Source organism: Diabrotica undecimpunctata, chromosome 6, assembly GCF_040954645.1.
Source record: "Diabrotica undecimpunctata isolate CICGRU chromosome 6, icDiaUnde3, whole genome shotgun sequence".
NCBI lineage: Eukaryota > Metazoa > Arthropoda > Insecta > Coleoptera > Chrysomelidae > Diabrotica > Diabrotica undecimpunctata.
Window position 1 is genome coordinate 12,938,365 of NC_092808.1, and position 15,983 is coordinate 12,954,347.

The 15,983-nt window shown below is 31.9% G+C and overlaps 1 protein-coding gene across 1 annotated transcript; it reads left to right on the plus strand.

The window, feature by feature from the left end:
- Nucleotides 1–1,361: 1,361 nt before the first annotated feature.
- On the plus strand, nucleotides 1,362–3,513 carry Polr3G (RNA polymerase III subunit G). Its single transcript, XM_072536509.1, has 4 exons — nucleotides 1,362–1,436; nucleotides 1,657–1,909; nucleotides 2,577–2,830; nucleotides 3,226–3,513. The coding sequence occupies exons 2-4, from the start codon at nucleotides 1,739–1,741 to the stop codon at nucleotides 3,455–3,457; spliced, it is 657 nt and encodes a 218-aa protein (XP_072392610.1). The 5' UTR covers nucleotides 1,362–1,436; nucleotides 1,657–1,738; the 3' UTR covers nucleotides 3,458–3,513.
- The last annotated feature ends 12,470 nt before the right edge of the window (nucleotides 3,514–15,983 follow it).

The window sequence follows — 15,983 nt, forward strand, 5'->3', positions numbered from 1 at the left end:
TGTCTCGTCCCGCAACAAAAATCACTTTCCCGTCCCTTGCCCCATCAAAGTACCTAGATGCATTTTATATTTAGGTATATTCTTTCACTATTATTTCTTAATATCAAATAAAGTTTCGTTCCCATAATGTTCAATTAGACTAAATAATGTTTACACAATCGAGTTAAAGTCTGATACATTTGTTATCTTATGTTACCATAATTTCCATAAACAATTAAATACCCCTTATTTCTTATTACCACTCTCTCTCTAAAATGTATCCTTTAAAAAGTAACTATCCACAATAATACGATTAGATTAAAGTTGCATCATGGATGCTCTCCATATTCTCATTAAATAAAATACGTAAAATACGATTTGCTTATACCTACAGTTTAAATTTAAAACAATTATCGATATTTATAAAATTAAAAATAATTTGTAGCAAATGGACCAATCTAATGTCAACATGATTTACAACACGCTAATAATTATACCTAAATCTGCAAAAAACTAGTCATTTCATAAAGTTGTAATAAATAAAAAAAAATCCGATCTCAGAAGTTGTAAAAAAAGTTTGTTATTTTTGTAGTACAATGCCATAATTACGTTTTCAGTATTAAAATAATATATATCGTATTTGTGCTGCCATCTACTGATTAGATGCAAAATGTTGGAGCCTCTAGGTAAAGAAATTTTGGGAATGTCACTTTTGGCTTTTTGCAGCATTGCCACCTAATTTACAAAAAGCCCTACAGTACGTAAGCATTAATAATAATAGCACAGAATACTAATCACAATAAATTAGTATTCTGTGATAATAGTGTTCTAGTTCTAATAGGAGCTTCAATCAATTGTATGATATCTTAATTATATGCATTCCGAATTGTTTCGGTTCTCGTATTTCAATTAAGTATTAGGCACGATAACTACAAATTATAAATATAAAACATTAATAACCATACCTTATTTAAATAATCCTGAACATTTTTTGCAATTCAGAAAAATTACCCTGTGAATATTTTTTGTTATATTTCAATAATAGCTTAGTATCAATAGATTTTCTTTTAAAAATTTTTTAATAATTTCCTTTTATACATCCTGTTTCTAATATTGAAGGAAAATTTACAGAATTGGCAACACTGAGCAGAAATTTCACGTGGTGATGAGTAATAAACTAAATTGTATATTTATAATTTTGTTATTTTAATAATTGAACAGTTATGAGTGTTTTTCACGATGAAGTAGAAATCGAAGACTTCGAGTTTGACGAAGAAGAAGGCGTTTATCATTACCCATGCCCTTGTGGGGATCGTTTTGAAATTACAAAAGTACGACTTAAATTATAAAATGTTAGGTTATGTCTAATTGATATTTTGTAGGAAGAATTGCTAGCAGGTGAAGAAGTTGCTACATGCCCTAGTTGCTCATTAATAGTTAAGGTCATTTTTGATTTGGTGAGTAAAAGATTTAAAATGTACATCTATTAATTATAAGGATACATTCATGAAAATTTGTTAAACAAAAGAATACATGAGTTACATTACTAGAGTATAGAATATTTTTACATATAGAATCTCTTCAATTTTGCCTCATCCTATACTTATCTTCAAATTTATGTAATTTAAGGAAGGATTTCATTTTGTTGAATCATAAATGGCATAATTATTTTTGTAGGACGCCTTTAGAAAAGAAAACGGTGAAGTAAAAAGCTTATCAGAAGATTTAAAGAAACTAGAAATAGCAAACTAATATCATAATGGCTGGAAGAGGTAGAGGTGGACGAGGGGGCAGAGGTGGTGTATCAAAATCCTTCAACAAGGAACAGCTGGCATCTCTTGGAGTAGGAAACAAAGAACTAGTCCCCGGGCCAGTTCTTGAACCACCTCTTTTATATCCAATTATGGAAAGAAGACCAGCACCACTTTCTGTAAGTAATAGTACTTTTGATTTTTATTAAGTAAAATATTAAAGGTTGTTTTAAAAGCCATATAAAAAGAATAATGCACTCTGTTCATACTTTTATTTGAAAAGTTATTTATTGTAAGAAGATGCTTTAAAAATATGACAAACAGGTGTCAGAAGGCAGATTTCTAATAATGGTTTACCAGAGGGATATACAGCTTATTACTTTTTATATCATTTTTTAAAATATTTTGGTTATACTTTGCTGTAGGTGCCAAGTTGTTTGCTAGATCATAAATATTTTTACCATAGTATGTTACATATTAACCCTTTACTTTAATCGCTTTGTGGTTTTGTGTCAGCTGTAATAACCCCCCATCTACTCAGACCATCCAAGTCTATCCTATGTAATGCTATAACAAAGCCATGTCTACTTCACAAGCCTGGCTATTGGATTTAGCAGGTATAGTTGCAGCGTAGGTAGGCCAATCTACTATGGTGCTGTGCTGACCTGTCAATCGCAGTACAACATTTGATTTCTCAATGGCACCCTCTAATAATTTGAGTTGTTATATATTTACTTACCCTTCTAATGCATGTACGTAATGACTACAGATAAATAATGCTGATGTGCCTTCACAAGAACTCTGTGTTTGAGAGATATTGTCTTATAAAACACATTTTTCTTTCAGCAATCTCTGGAGATGGATTACCTTCTAATACTTAGACAAGATTTTATAGATCACATGCAACTTTCAGGATCCTATTTGAAAATGCCTGAAAGTAAACACAAACCTCAACAGGAAATAGATAAATTGGTGGCCCAACTGCCTAGTGCTAAAGAAAAATTTGATTGGAGGTTGTTTCCCTCTGAACTTAGACCTAAAGTATTAGTGAAAAGGGTTCCAAAGAGCGAAAAGTCTAAAAATGTCAATATAGAGCAGAGGTTAGTAGAATTTTATATACCACATATTAATTTACATCATATATTATAAGAATTGATAAGTATTTTGTATAGTAGGTTAGTGAAAGTACAATATTCAAATGTCCTTTCAAGAATGCAGATCATAGCAACTTTTTTATCAGTTTCACAGTGTATCTTCGAGCACAAAATATTAGTAGCAATAGCTTCAAACAATTATCTGAGTGTTCTCATTTGTGTAATAAGAATTTCAGCTTCTCTATGGAGCAGTGAATGTTTACCTTCACTGAGTAATCTTTATATATCTGTATCGGCTCTGCACATCATTCAAATTCGTTATTGTTTTGACAATTTCCTTGAAATTGTAAAAAGTGTACATTTGAATAGTGGGAACTGTTGTTAAGACTTTTCTTTTGTAGATTAAATGCACTGGAAAAATTAGAAGTTAAAACCGAAAATGTCGAAACAACCAAAGTTAAAACTGAAGTGGAAGAGAATGACGATGATGAAGACAAGGGGGAATTCGAAGGATTAGAAGATGAGGAAGATGAAGAAATGGACGATGGGACTGATTATGCGAATAATTACTTTGATAATGGAGAAGGGTATGAGGATGAAGATGATAATTTGGAAGATGGGCCGATTTATTAAAAGTTGTATATATTATATATGTTTTTAAGTTTTATTTTAATAAAAAATAATATGTTTTTCAGATGTTTTAATTTACTCTATGCACCCTTTTCTATCAGCTGTCAGTAACAGGGGGCCATATGCGCTTTCTTCTTTAAGGATTTAAGACATTTTAGGGTTAAAAAGAAACAAACTTCAGTGTATAGTATAATTCCTTTCTAAATATAATAAATAGTTCAATATATACATATACATTCAATAAATAAATAATATTTATAATAAAGTTCATATCAAATGTCAATATCAAAATATATATTCTTGGTGATTCATTATATGAAAGGCACTAGATGTTCTCAGTTTGATATTAAAGTCCAAGGGTATATTTATACACCAAGATTCATTATTCTTTTATGTATTTCAGTCATATTTCAAGTTGTGTTAATTTAGTTTTTACTACAGTTTTGAAAGAAAGTTAAATACATTATAAGTTTACAAAATATTTCTTTATATCAAAAACATTATTGAATATATCACATTATTATGACGTCACGCGGTCATGTTTTAGGTTAGGTATAAGTATTAATAATAATAAAGCTGTACATTTCAGATTCTTCAAATCTAAAACAAATTTTAAACCAAATATTAAAGTACTGTATTAGGTGAGCTCTTTAAATATTATTTAGTGAATTCTTCGGAAAGTTTAGCGAAAACCAATTAAGTTTTCAACCATTTATTGAATAGTAAGAATAGTTTATATCAAGCAAAAATTTAAAATAGACAATTTTGTTTTTCCAGAATCGAGATCTGGACAAAACAGGCCAGTGTGACATCATCATAAATGTAGCATACTTAAAATACATGTGCAAATCTTAAGTTACTGCCTCTGATTACAACTAAGAGATGAAACACTAAAATCTAAACAGCTCTATGTATGTATGCATGACAACTGGTTTTCTTAACAACTTGATAGTTGGTACAAAAATTGTTTTAATAGCCTCTAATAATTTACGACAACTAAAAAGGCATCTATTTGTGTACGAAACTGTTATAATCGTATAAATATTTTTATTTTGATAACATCTTGGCAATATTGGAAGGCAAAAAGTAAAATGGCTGTAAAGATCTGTATAATCACATAATTAACAAGTCCAGTAAGTTTTTTAGTTCTAAACATTAATTTATAAAACTTACGGAAGTAATTGTGCGTGTTTTCAATCACATTTAAAGGATTTGTTCTCTATGTGCTTCACATAGATAGCCAGTCCCATCCTTTTTAATTTAGAGAGAAGAAATTTAAAATGTAATTGTCAAGAACAGAAGAGATTCTCCGAATGTTCCTCAAATCTTTAACACAAAAATAAACGACAATAACTTGGGTATCACCATAACGTAGCCTTTAGTGTCCACTACTGAAGTACTACAGCTCCTTCGAGCTGGATTGGCAGGACGATAAGAAAAGCTTCCAATTTTCAGTTCAAATCCTTGAGTCTTTCATAAAGGTAAAAATGATATCATGTACCCCGTTTGGAACATTTATAGCGGTTGAATTACTTGTGCGCCATTCCCGTCCATCCACTGAGTATATGACGATCATTTATGATCGACACAATCTTAAATTGGCTACTTAATTCGTTATTGTAACTGTATACGTAGACCAGGAATAAAACCTATTTTACAAACGATATCGTAAATATCTTATTAAAATCTTGGATGTAGAAAATAAAGTCAGTTACACACCGAAAAAGAAAGACAGTATACGTTAGGAAAACACGTTACACGTGGTCAGCAGAATGCTGCAATGAACCATAGAGCTGAAACTATATAAAATTTCTGCGCGAATAATTTGGTAAGAGAATCATTTCTGGTTTCTCGCCTAATAGAGTTCGAGTATCTTATTCTGCGAATTTAGAATCACATGATGCATACTTTTGTACACTACACATACATACATTTTCAACAAACGGAAAAACTTTTGCAACAAAAAAGAGTAACAAACAAATAAGGGCATATAGGTCTCTTCTTCCGGAGAACACAGAATTGAACTCTTTATGTTGTTCTCTGTCAGTCTATCTTTTACTGGTACAAAACTTTTTTTAATGAAGTGTTGGCACAGCTGAGAAAGATTTGTGCCTCTAAATCAACCCTGTTTTGGTGAATTTCTGATAATGTGATTGAGGTTATATTGCATTTTAAACTGTAAGTTTAAGTGTATTTTAACGCAATTGATAGTCGTGAATCTATTTTAGAAAACGCGGAGTCAAAAGGCGCCAAAAAGAAAATTGTTCAGAAAGACCTTTGGAAAGAAAACGTGGCAAAATCTAAGGGACAGAGTGGGTCACTCTGCTACAGAGAGAGAGAAAAACTAGAAAAGGCAGTTATTATGCAAGTTAGAAAAAAAATAAATAATATATATAATATATAATAAAAATATATATATAATAAAAAAATAAAATAAAAACCTGTGGTTTGACAATTTTAAGTGAATATGGTGTTAAATTGTTTGGAACTGTAATAAAAATCTTCTCAGAATTGTTTTTAGATATATTTAGACACCCAGGAACAAAACACCACTTATTTGGCTTCATTATCAGTGATTAAGTACTTAAAGAACTGGTCACACTTCGTAAATACGTATACAAAACAAGTTGTCGATACGACTGGTGATGTCACACGCCATCTAGCCTCCATCAGAATTGATTTATCTTAAGAAATATATATTTTTAAACAATTTTATGTTTGCTATGTTTTTATATATTTTATAACCTATTGAATTTAACAATATTTAAAAATTACTGAACATCCCTATTTCATTTGATACAACGGGCAATTCGACTAAAAATCAAATGGATAAAAATGTTAAAAGTCAACAGTAATTTTGGTGCACATGGATGTCAAAAAATTACAAAACTACATTTTCATAGTAAATACTGTATATACTGGTAAAAAAAATAATCAGCAAATATAATTTTGTTTTGTTTATGTTACTGGTTATTTTGGCGAACGTGATAAAAAGAACAGTACATTTTATTTCCGGAAGACAATTACATACACAACAAATAAATGCCTAGAATAGTGTTCAAACTGAGAACTACAATTTCTGGACAGATATATTATTGAAAAAAGACTAGAATATTAAGAATATCTAAACTTCTAAACAAACTATTTTATTTAAGCCGCTTGAAAGAAATTCAAAACATTTTTTTAGATCTAAGGATGTAAAGTACTAATCAGAAACCTATGAAATATGTAAACAGTAAGTGTGAAAGCTGCTTTGAATCCAAAGAACTGTAGTCAGTTTCGTACATATAAATATACTAAAAAAATCTGGAAAATAGCAATTTTCAACGTATTATTTTATAAACAAATAAAGTCTCGCTTACTTTTTGTTGATTAGTACTTTTGCCCTTCAACATTTCAAACTAACATGTATAATTTACTATGCTGACTATATATTAACTAATATTGGTATATTTACAAAAATAAACATAATGTTTTATCACAATGCCATAATCCACCTAAAAAGAGCACCACCTAAACTATAAAGTATATTTTATCTGGGTATTTCGTACTAGCAATATAATTAATTGGAAGAGATTGAGAAGAGCGAGAAATTTTGAAAAAAAAAATAAGCATAAGTCTAATAAAGAAAATTCAGAAATACGATATGCGCCAATATATACAGTACTGCTTTTCGCGCGTGTCTGGTATTGCATTGCCATGATTAATTGTTAGTTGTGTAACGAACGTTGTGCTCTGTGGTTTGAAGTAACAATGGGTCTCGCAAGGAATCGGAAAGTGTTCATGGTGGAGTATTATTTTCAATTATCAAGAACACTTTAATAACACAGTTATGCTGACTATCGGTACAAAATTTCGTAGTACGAGTTGTTGCATATGTTTATTATAGGTATGGTAAGGCGTGATACTATGATTAAGAAGATAAGATATTGCGCATAAGTCGTGACGTAATTGGAGAGTTGCACGTTCGTAATGTCAGTTTTTTGTATGTGTCAATAAATAATCTTTAATAAATAGTTTGGAGATATCCTTTTGTGTACGATTATTGTAATTATTAAACCTTTATTTTATATTATTATTTTGCTAATTGAATAATTTCATCACAGAATGCATAAAAATCCCATTTAACTTTAACAAGAATTCAAATTCTACTCTCCAATGACGGCATGCGCGAACACGACCGATTTTGTGCTACGGGAAGATCCTATCTTGTTAGTCATAGTATCATGTAGTTAGGATGTTTGGTTACTACAGTCCATCTAATTTACAAACCGTTGCACGTCATTATCTACGTCAGAGATCGAAGTTGACATAGTTGCCAAAGTATAAAAAAATCCTGAATCCATTTTAAATCAAATAGGTCACATAATTATTATTATACTCTTTACAATGACTATTTAAATTCTTACGTGACATTTTTGAAAGAAAACACACTAATTTTGTTCTAAAAAGAACAGATTTTATTAAATAGGTAAAAATATAAAACAAGAGGTATTCACTTTAAAATAATAAAGTACAGAAAGTGTCAACACCGCAACTGTCAAATAAGTGTTACCAATTTATGCCAAAATTTCACCTTCGTTCGATTACAGTTACAGTGTGTTCCGAACAAATGTTCTTCATAAAAACGCTTTATAATGCATTTATACAAATTAAATGAAACATATTGATGTCTATTTCTTTAAGTTACCATTAATAGAAATTTTTAACCCTTTCGATACTGTTGCGTACTATTACGCAAATTAATCTCCATCGTTCAAATTCTGTCACCGTACATTTTTTTAAGTATTTACATCTTTGGAGAGCTATAATCGTAATGGTACGTTCTACATTGTCCATCTTGCTTACTAGTATCGTTCATGTACGTTACGATCCGCAAATACACCAAACTGATGCCGTACATACACGGCAGCATATCACTCATCCTAGCGCCGTATTTTCTGAGTACCGTTTTTTGAAGTTTTACGAAAAACAATTCCACTACTTCGATAAAACGAATATCAACAAACTGCCGACAAAGGAAAAACGATTCAACCACTTCAATATAAAGAATGTAAACTACTGAGTGGCCGTCTCGATCGCGAAGTGCAAAATTTTCCCGGCGCCGTATATGAGCAACGCGCAACCGATACTTGGCCCGTAGCGAAAGGGTTAAATATTAGTTCTACGCGTATATAATAAAATATGTCTAGTGGCTGTAATGCCAGTGTAATCGGCAAAGGGATTCTAAAAAAGAACACACCTACCGCCTAAATATTTCGTGTTGGTATCATGTGACGTCACGGGCTATGACGCCGATGATGTGCAACGGTTTGTAAATTAGATGGACTGTATATTATTGTGCGGTGGCAAGAAGTGACAAGAGACAAACTCAAGCTTCAAAATTATGTATTTTACACAATTAGCCTTTGTTATAATTGAAAAACTAACTGAAAATATCACCTTGAAGCCATGTCCACTAGAGAATATGTAACTTAGAATTCCACTCTTGTAGTATGTTTCATGAGTTTTATTTTCAGAGGGGTAGTAGGTTTCTTGTGCACATATTTTTTGTTATTTTCTTGTCAAAGATTTATTATTTATTTAGGGATTTTCAAGTGCATTTCTTTATGTACTTACCTATATTATTTTAGTGGAAATAAATAAATTTTATTTATTGACATGATATTACTTCTTCAATGGGAAATTTTATGCTATTTCAGTAAGTACTTTTTACCGATGAAGACGACAATAGGGATGAAATACATTTATGTCTACCAGAAAATGAAGAATTTATAGGTATTGACAATGATGTCATTATTTATGATTTACTATGGTTTGTTTTTGACGTGACAACGTCTTAAATTAGGTTGTGGCTCGGAGTCACTCATGAAAAAGTGTAACGCCCGCTCACGTCTGTTACGATGAGTCACCGAACGAGAGAGAGGCCCGCCGGACCGGCGAATGCCTTGCGTCTCTCTCCCACTCAAACATGATCGGTCCGCTGGTGCGATGCTATTTCTCCTATCATCGTCCTATCCTCAACAAAATCACTCAAATAGAAATTAGTTAAGTTTAAGTTTACATGTACAATGTTTTAGTAAACAAAATATATTTCTATAGTTAAAATTTGTGCAATTCTTATTTTCATTCAATTCCTTGTTCCTATTGTGCAATTTAATAATATTCATATCAATAAATATTCTACCGAGAAAAAGACGTTGTCACGTAAAATCTTCGCCCGTAAAACCGACTTTACAGGCAACCGATTTTTTTTAACCAGTAGGAGTTATTCAAATTCACCGCGCCGTAATGCTTGTTTGTAATTGGTCCAACTGAGGGTAAGTTTACTCCACTAAATTATGACATTTTGACACTAATGAAATTTATGAAAATTAAAAATTTATATCAACGATTTTTTGTATTTTCTGCGTTATTCCTTTAATTTTTAGATTTTTCGTTTGTATTTATATAAAAAACAATTCTTTTCAGTACTATTTAGGGACGTATTAGTGTTATTAAGATAACAATATGGATTCAATGCCAAGTACTAGTGGTAATTATCCTTCTCCACATAAAAACATGTACAAACAAATAAAAATTGATAATCCTCAAATAAAAATAACAGCCATGTTAGCAAAAATAAAACAGGCAACAGGTTAGGTTTGCAGAATAGTTATTGAAAATCAAGAATCAATGTGCTAATTTTAGGTGTTGTGAAAGAATTAAGGAATATAAGCAGACTGGAATAATGATGAACAAGTTGTCCTAAACAATATATATGAGCATATGTCTATACCTGTATATTTGAAAAATGGGCAATCCCATAAAAACTGGTTATATTCCTATAAAGTAGCATACAATATTTGTTGTTTAAGGTAATGCGCTGATGAAATATCGTAAGATTCCATTGAATTTTAGATATAATTTTATCGTGAATATATCGCTTTCGTATACGTTCCGGACGATTTTTTCTACAATGTGATAAATAAACTCTAAAAATTCTTCAACTTCTTCATAACAATCCAACATTTTTTTATTGTGATTAGAAAAACAAAAAAATATATATTGGAACTGAATTGGAAAAAATTATTATTCAAACACAAACAAAGTTAGGTTAGAATCGATTACTGGATTACCGCAAGGCCGAGATAATCAACCAAAACAGAAGATGTATTTGGTGACTTTTCTAGTAACTTTCTTGGGTGTGAATCTGTCTTTTTAGTTTACTCCTTCTGGTTAAAAAACAAACCATAGAAGGTTCAGATTTGGAATCTGATTACAATGACGAAAAGAAGTATTCGCTCGAACATGTAACGGCTGAAGACCAAATTGTTGAAAGTGACTTAGAAGAAATACATCCAGAAAACAATGGCGATGATATGAGTGAAGATGACATTCCATTGGCTCAGCGTATTTTGGCATTGTCATCAAAACATAAAAATCAAAAGGAAAAACCAAAAAATGCTGAAGAAAAGACTGGAAAAGGTGCAATAATGCATGTATGGGCCAGCAACTTTGTCACAGTTTAGAGGAACAGAAAATATTTATGTTCAAGGAAACAATCCCATTGATTATTTTTTATCACTGTTCACCGTAAACATAATGGATGATATCGTCTTTCAGACCAATTAATATGCCGGCCAAAACAATAAATTAAATTTTGTTTTCACAATATATTAGTTATATGCTTTCTTGGGCATAAATTTAGTGATGGCGAACGTCAGATATCCCAGAATACGGCTTTACTGGTCAAGTGATAATGGCCTAAGGATGAACCTTATTCTCTATTCTATAGTGATATGCTATGCCTGTTAATGGATTTGAATCTATTTTGAGGTTTTTACATTTCGTAAATAATGATAATTTAAATCAAAATAACACCAATAACACCATCTGTCTCCTCTAAGGAGAAGAAATAAACGCTGGTACATAAGAGTTTTTATGCATTTTGTGGATGTTTCTGTTGTAAATGCATGGATTTTGTACAAGAAAAACGGAAATCCAAAAAAAGATCTACTTGAATTTGAAGCAAGTATTGCCAGAGCATTAATAAATTTTGGAATGCAGAAAGGAAATAAACGAGGTAAACCTTCGTCTGGTACACCACCTCCCATTTTGAAGAAGAAGAACCCGAATCATCATGCACCCCCTGAAATTAGACAAAGTAATTGGGGGCACTGGCCACAAGTAATTGATATACCAAATGCTCTAAGATGTCACTCTAAAGTTTGCAAAAGAAAAACAAAATACATCTGCAAAAGGTGCAACGAGCCGCTGTGTCCATTGTGCTTTGAACATTTTCATACCAGTAACTGACCATACCATGTATCGAATGTGTGTCCATGCCTGTCCAGTCTTCATGTTTTTACACTTACTATACTATTTTCTAATGTTAATTTATAATATTTCGCAATAAAATAATTTTTCTAAGAAAAAAAATTTTTTCCTTAAAATTATGCATGAGAGGGTTAAATATATATCCCATATATAACACGAGTAAGGTATTTAACATGTGGGATACAATCCAAAATCATGGACTTATCCTCAATCAGATATTGGCGATACCAAACCGACGACTTCGACAAACAGTACTGGAATTAAATCCTGAGAAATCTCAAGATTGAATGTTAAGCAAATTTTTTGGTTATACTATACGAGAATCCAGAGTTCTTGCTTAAAGTGTGGTTCTCCGACGAAATTATCAATCGGCAAACAACTCGCTTTATTGATTTTTAGAAGCCAGACGTTATCGTGCGTATACTTTGAGGCCATTCGTGTATCACGTAACGCAATCTGTAACATTGTTTACTTTTTTATTTTCTCTTCATTGTCAGTATTCTGTTAAGTTAGTGTTAGTGTTTTAAACACGTAATACATAAGATTTATATCATCAGCTGTTCTTGACCTATAAAAGCTCTCATGCTGACTTGCCAGCACAACTGTGCCCAAATATGCCAATTGGAAAACAGCTATGGAAAACGGAATTAATTGTCGCTGAAAGCGAGAGCTCCCAAAGGAAAAAATGAGCGGTGTCCACATTATTCTTATACCAGAGATTACTTATGGGAAAATGGTGGACAATCTGGGTATCCCCTGTAAGAAATTACACATGAAACTAACAAGCGGCTCAAAAACAAGAAAATTGAACTAATTCAACAAAGAATAAATATCCTTACTGAAGAGACACTGATGTAGTGAAGGATGATCTTCATGAAGAAATAAAAATATTACATAAAGAATTAAAAGAAGAAGAAAAAAAGACACAGTGCCAATAGTGTAAAACAAAAGCTATAAAAAAAACAATAAAAAAAATATATTACCAACTTTCCGGTGCTTTTCGCAACATAATTGTCACTTTTAAGTAAAAATGACCACTTGGATGTTACGTAACATTTAGGTAGTGGGTACAGAAAAACGTTAAAGTGCGTTACATAGATGAAGGAAGCGTTAAAAATTGCGTTAAGTAATACTTGAACGCTGTCTTACTGTTACCCAGGAACAGGTGGTCGGGCCATTTATTCAGGATCTAAGATCTAAGATTTTGTCGTGTCAAGAACGTTCTGATGAATAGACAGTGGATCCAACATGAAGGGGCGATCTATACTGCAAAACCTTTCCAGGACGAGTCATTGCCCATGGGGCTGATTTCCCCTACACATCATATTCTGAGCCTGGTGCTTACATCTGAGGAATGTTAAAGAAAAAAATTTTAGCTGTCCAGATCCACCCAAAACTGTGACTGAATTAGGTCAAAAGATTGTCGGGAATCTAAACCAACCAACCAGAACATTTACATTATCATCCCTTTACCTAAATACTTTTCAGTGCTGTATATTATGGCGCTTACTGTATATAAGAATAACTTAAATATAAGACTAAAGCACAGTATGTTCTTTCTAAAGTGTACCTAAACTCTGTCAAGAACAAACACTAAAACTCTGAAAGAAGAAAAGTCGTTGTAGAACCATAGAAATATACCGAAAATTGTTACTATAAATACAGGTTGGCCTAGAAAATATATTCAGGTATAACTCTTCCTATGAAAAAGTAATAAAACAAAATTATCATGCTCTTTTCCATATGTTTAAAAATAAGTTAGATTAGAAGCTAAATAGATTAAGATCCAAGTAAAATTCGTTAAAAAATTTAACTAAAGAGAAAAACAAACAATATCAATCATGTTATTTTACAAAATTGATCTAAAATTTACCTAGTTGCTTCGGTTTGTAAAATAAAACCTAAAATAGCAAAACCTTTAAACAAAAACTAAACATAAATAACTATTTTAATATTTTCACAAACGAATCAAAACAATAGCATTGTCGTGATTTACCAAGTTTACTTTCAGTGGCGTATCCTGAAATTTTTGTAGGGGGGTCATGATTCTTGAGGGTGATTTTGATACAGGATTTAGATTTTTGTTGCACCTTTACGATTGATATGATTTGTGCCTCATGTAAGGGAACCATTTTCTCAATAATTATTTTAAGCAATATATTAAACCAATGAGAAGTTATTAAAACCCAAATACCCTAGGGGTGCAAAGAAGGGTACAACATTAAGGGGTCTTAAACTTAAACCAAAAAAAAATAATTTAAACCCACATACTCTATGACAGTGAAATCAAGTGTACAAGACTATTAAACCAAAGGAAAGTTATTAAAATATAAATACTGAAAAATCAAGGACAGACAAAAATCAAGGACTGAAAAATCAAGCGACGGAAATGGATTTTTGGAGAAGAGCCGCAGGAAGATCTAGAAGAGAAAGGATTACCAACGAACGCATTAGAGAAATAATGGGAATCAAACGAACAATCACAGATGACCTAACAACAAAACAACTTATCTGGTTCGGACACTTACAAAGAATGGACGAACAACGAATGCCAAAAGAAATACTAAAGTGGCAACCAGAAGGAAAGAGAAAACGAGGTAGACCGAGAAAAAGTTGGAGCAAAGGAATAAATAAAGAACTGAGAGAGAGGGCCATAGAAGAAGATCTATGGAACAACCGGTCTAAGTGGCGATTGGAAGTCGGAAAACGGCGGAGAACGTTATAAACCGACAAGTAGTAGTAGTAGTAAAATCAAGGACAGTCAATTTACACTAGGTATTTTAAAGACAATTAATTTAAACCCACCGATCCTATGGCTACAAAATCAAGAACAAACTAAGAATAAATAATTATAAACCAAAGTTAAGTAATTTAAATGCAATAACTCAATGTAAGTGTAAACATTAATTAATGTATTAAACATTCCTAATAAACTCTATCTTATCGTTGGATATCCGATATCAATTTGTAAAAACATTCATGTATTCCTTTGAAATGAGGTGCTGGGAAGAATGAGGACTGAGAGAGAACTCCTAAATATGGTAAACAACAGAAAAACGAGTTATCTAGGACATATTTACAGAGGAGAAAAATATCACTTTCTACGACTCATAATGGAAGGGAAAGTAGAAGGAAAAAGAGGTCCAGGAAGAAGAAAATGCTCCTGGCTATGTAAGAAACTGGACAGGCATGGACACACATTCGATATTAAGAACAGCTCAGGATAAAGAGCAATTTGCTATAGTTCTAGCCAACCTTCCGTAATGAAGAAGAAACCTTAAGAAGAAGTGTAAACAACAAGTTTGCTAAAAACCGATTCAGCATTTGATCTTTTATTTTAAAGAATGCATTTAGTATCCTCTATGGCCTCAGTAGCCTTCTTCAAATCTAATTTTGGTGACTGAAGAAGACGACTCAGTGATACAGTTGTACCTAAAAGATCACTAAGACAAAATACTGAAATGGGAAATTCTTAGTTTGCATTAATGAAAATGCATCAGCTGAGATTTTACTGTCCTTCCACGTAGAAAATGTTTCACGAGCGTTGTATATTTTGATAATTGATTAGCCGTGAACTGAAGATGACCTTCATGCCTTTCAACCCAACGAGTTTCACAAATACCTTGGACAGCAGCCCCCAGTTCCTTTATTTGCATTCACTAACGTATCAGAGAGAGCTAATGCAACAACAATATTCACTTTGATATTTACTATAGATAAATTGTAAAATAAAATCCACAAGGAAAATAATTCCTGTAGCTGGCTGTATACCACGTATAACAAAAGAGGTTAGTCTTTGTATGTGGGTATATTTTATTTTATAAAAACCCTTAAAAGGGCAACATTACAAGCACGAACGTTTTCGGAACAACTGTTCCATCATCAGGTTAAAATACAGGTTACCATGCCTGAGCCACCAAAATATTTGGGTAAAAACCCTTTAAAATGAAAAAAGTTACCAAAGATTGTACATGATGTTGATAATATTATATGATGTTTAATATTTTAATTAGATTTTACTTCAGGTAACATACACCCATGCTTAAGTGAGTTCCAGTGTCCGGAGAGTAAACCTCTTCAAACGGACTACGGCTGGCAACTGGCCAGTTGCCAGCCGTATATAATATCGTATGCCATCATATAATATTATCAACATCATGTACAATCTTTGGTAACTTTTTTTCATTTTAAAGGGTTTTTACCCAAATAT

Bases quoted from the DNA above. Each gene is read 5' to 3' on its own strand.
- Polr3G (XM_072536509.1), top strand. From the start codon at position 1,739: ATGGCTGGAAGAGGTAGAGGTGGACGAGGGGGCAGAGGTGGTGTATCA. The intron at 1,910-2,576 runs GTAAGTAATAGT...TTTTTCTTTCAG, and splicing joins GAAGACCAGCACCACTTTCT to CAATCTCTGGAGATGGATTA. The intron at 2,831-3,225 runs GTTAGTAGAATT...TTTCTTTTGTAG, and splicing joins AATGTCAATATAGAGCAGAG to ATTAAATGCACTGGAAAAAT.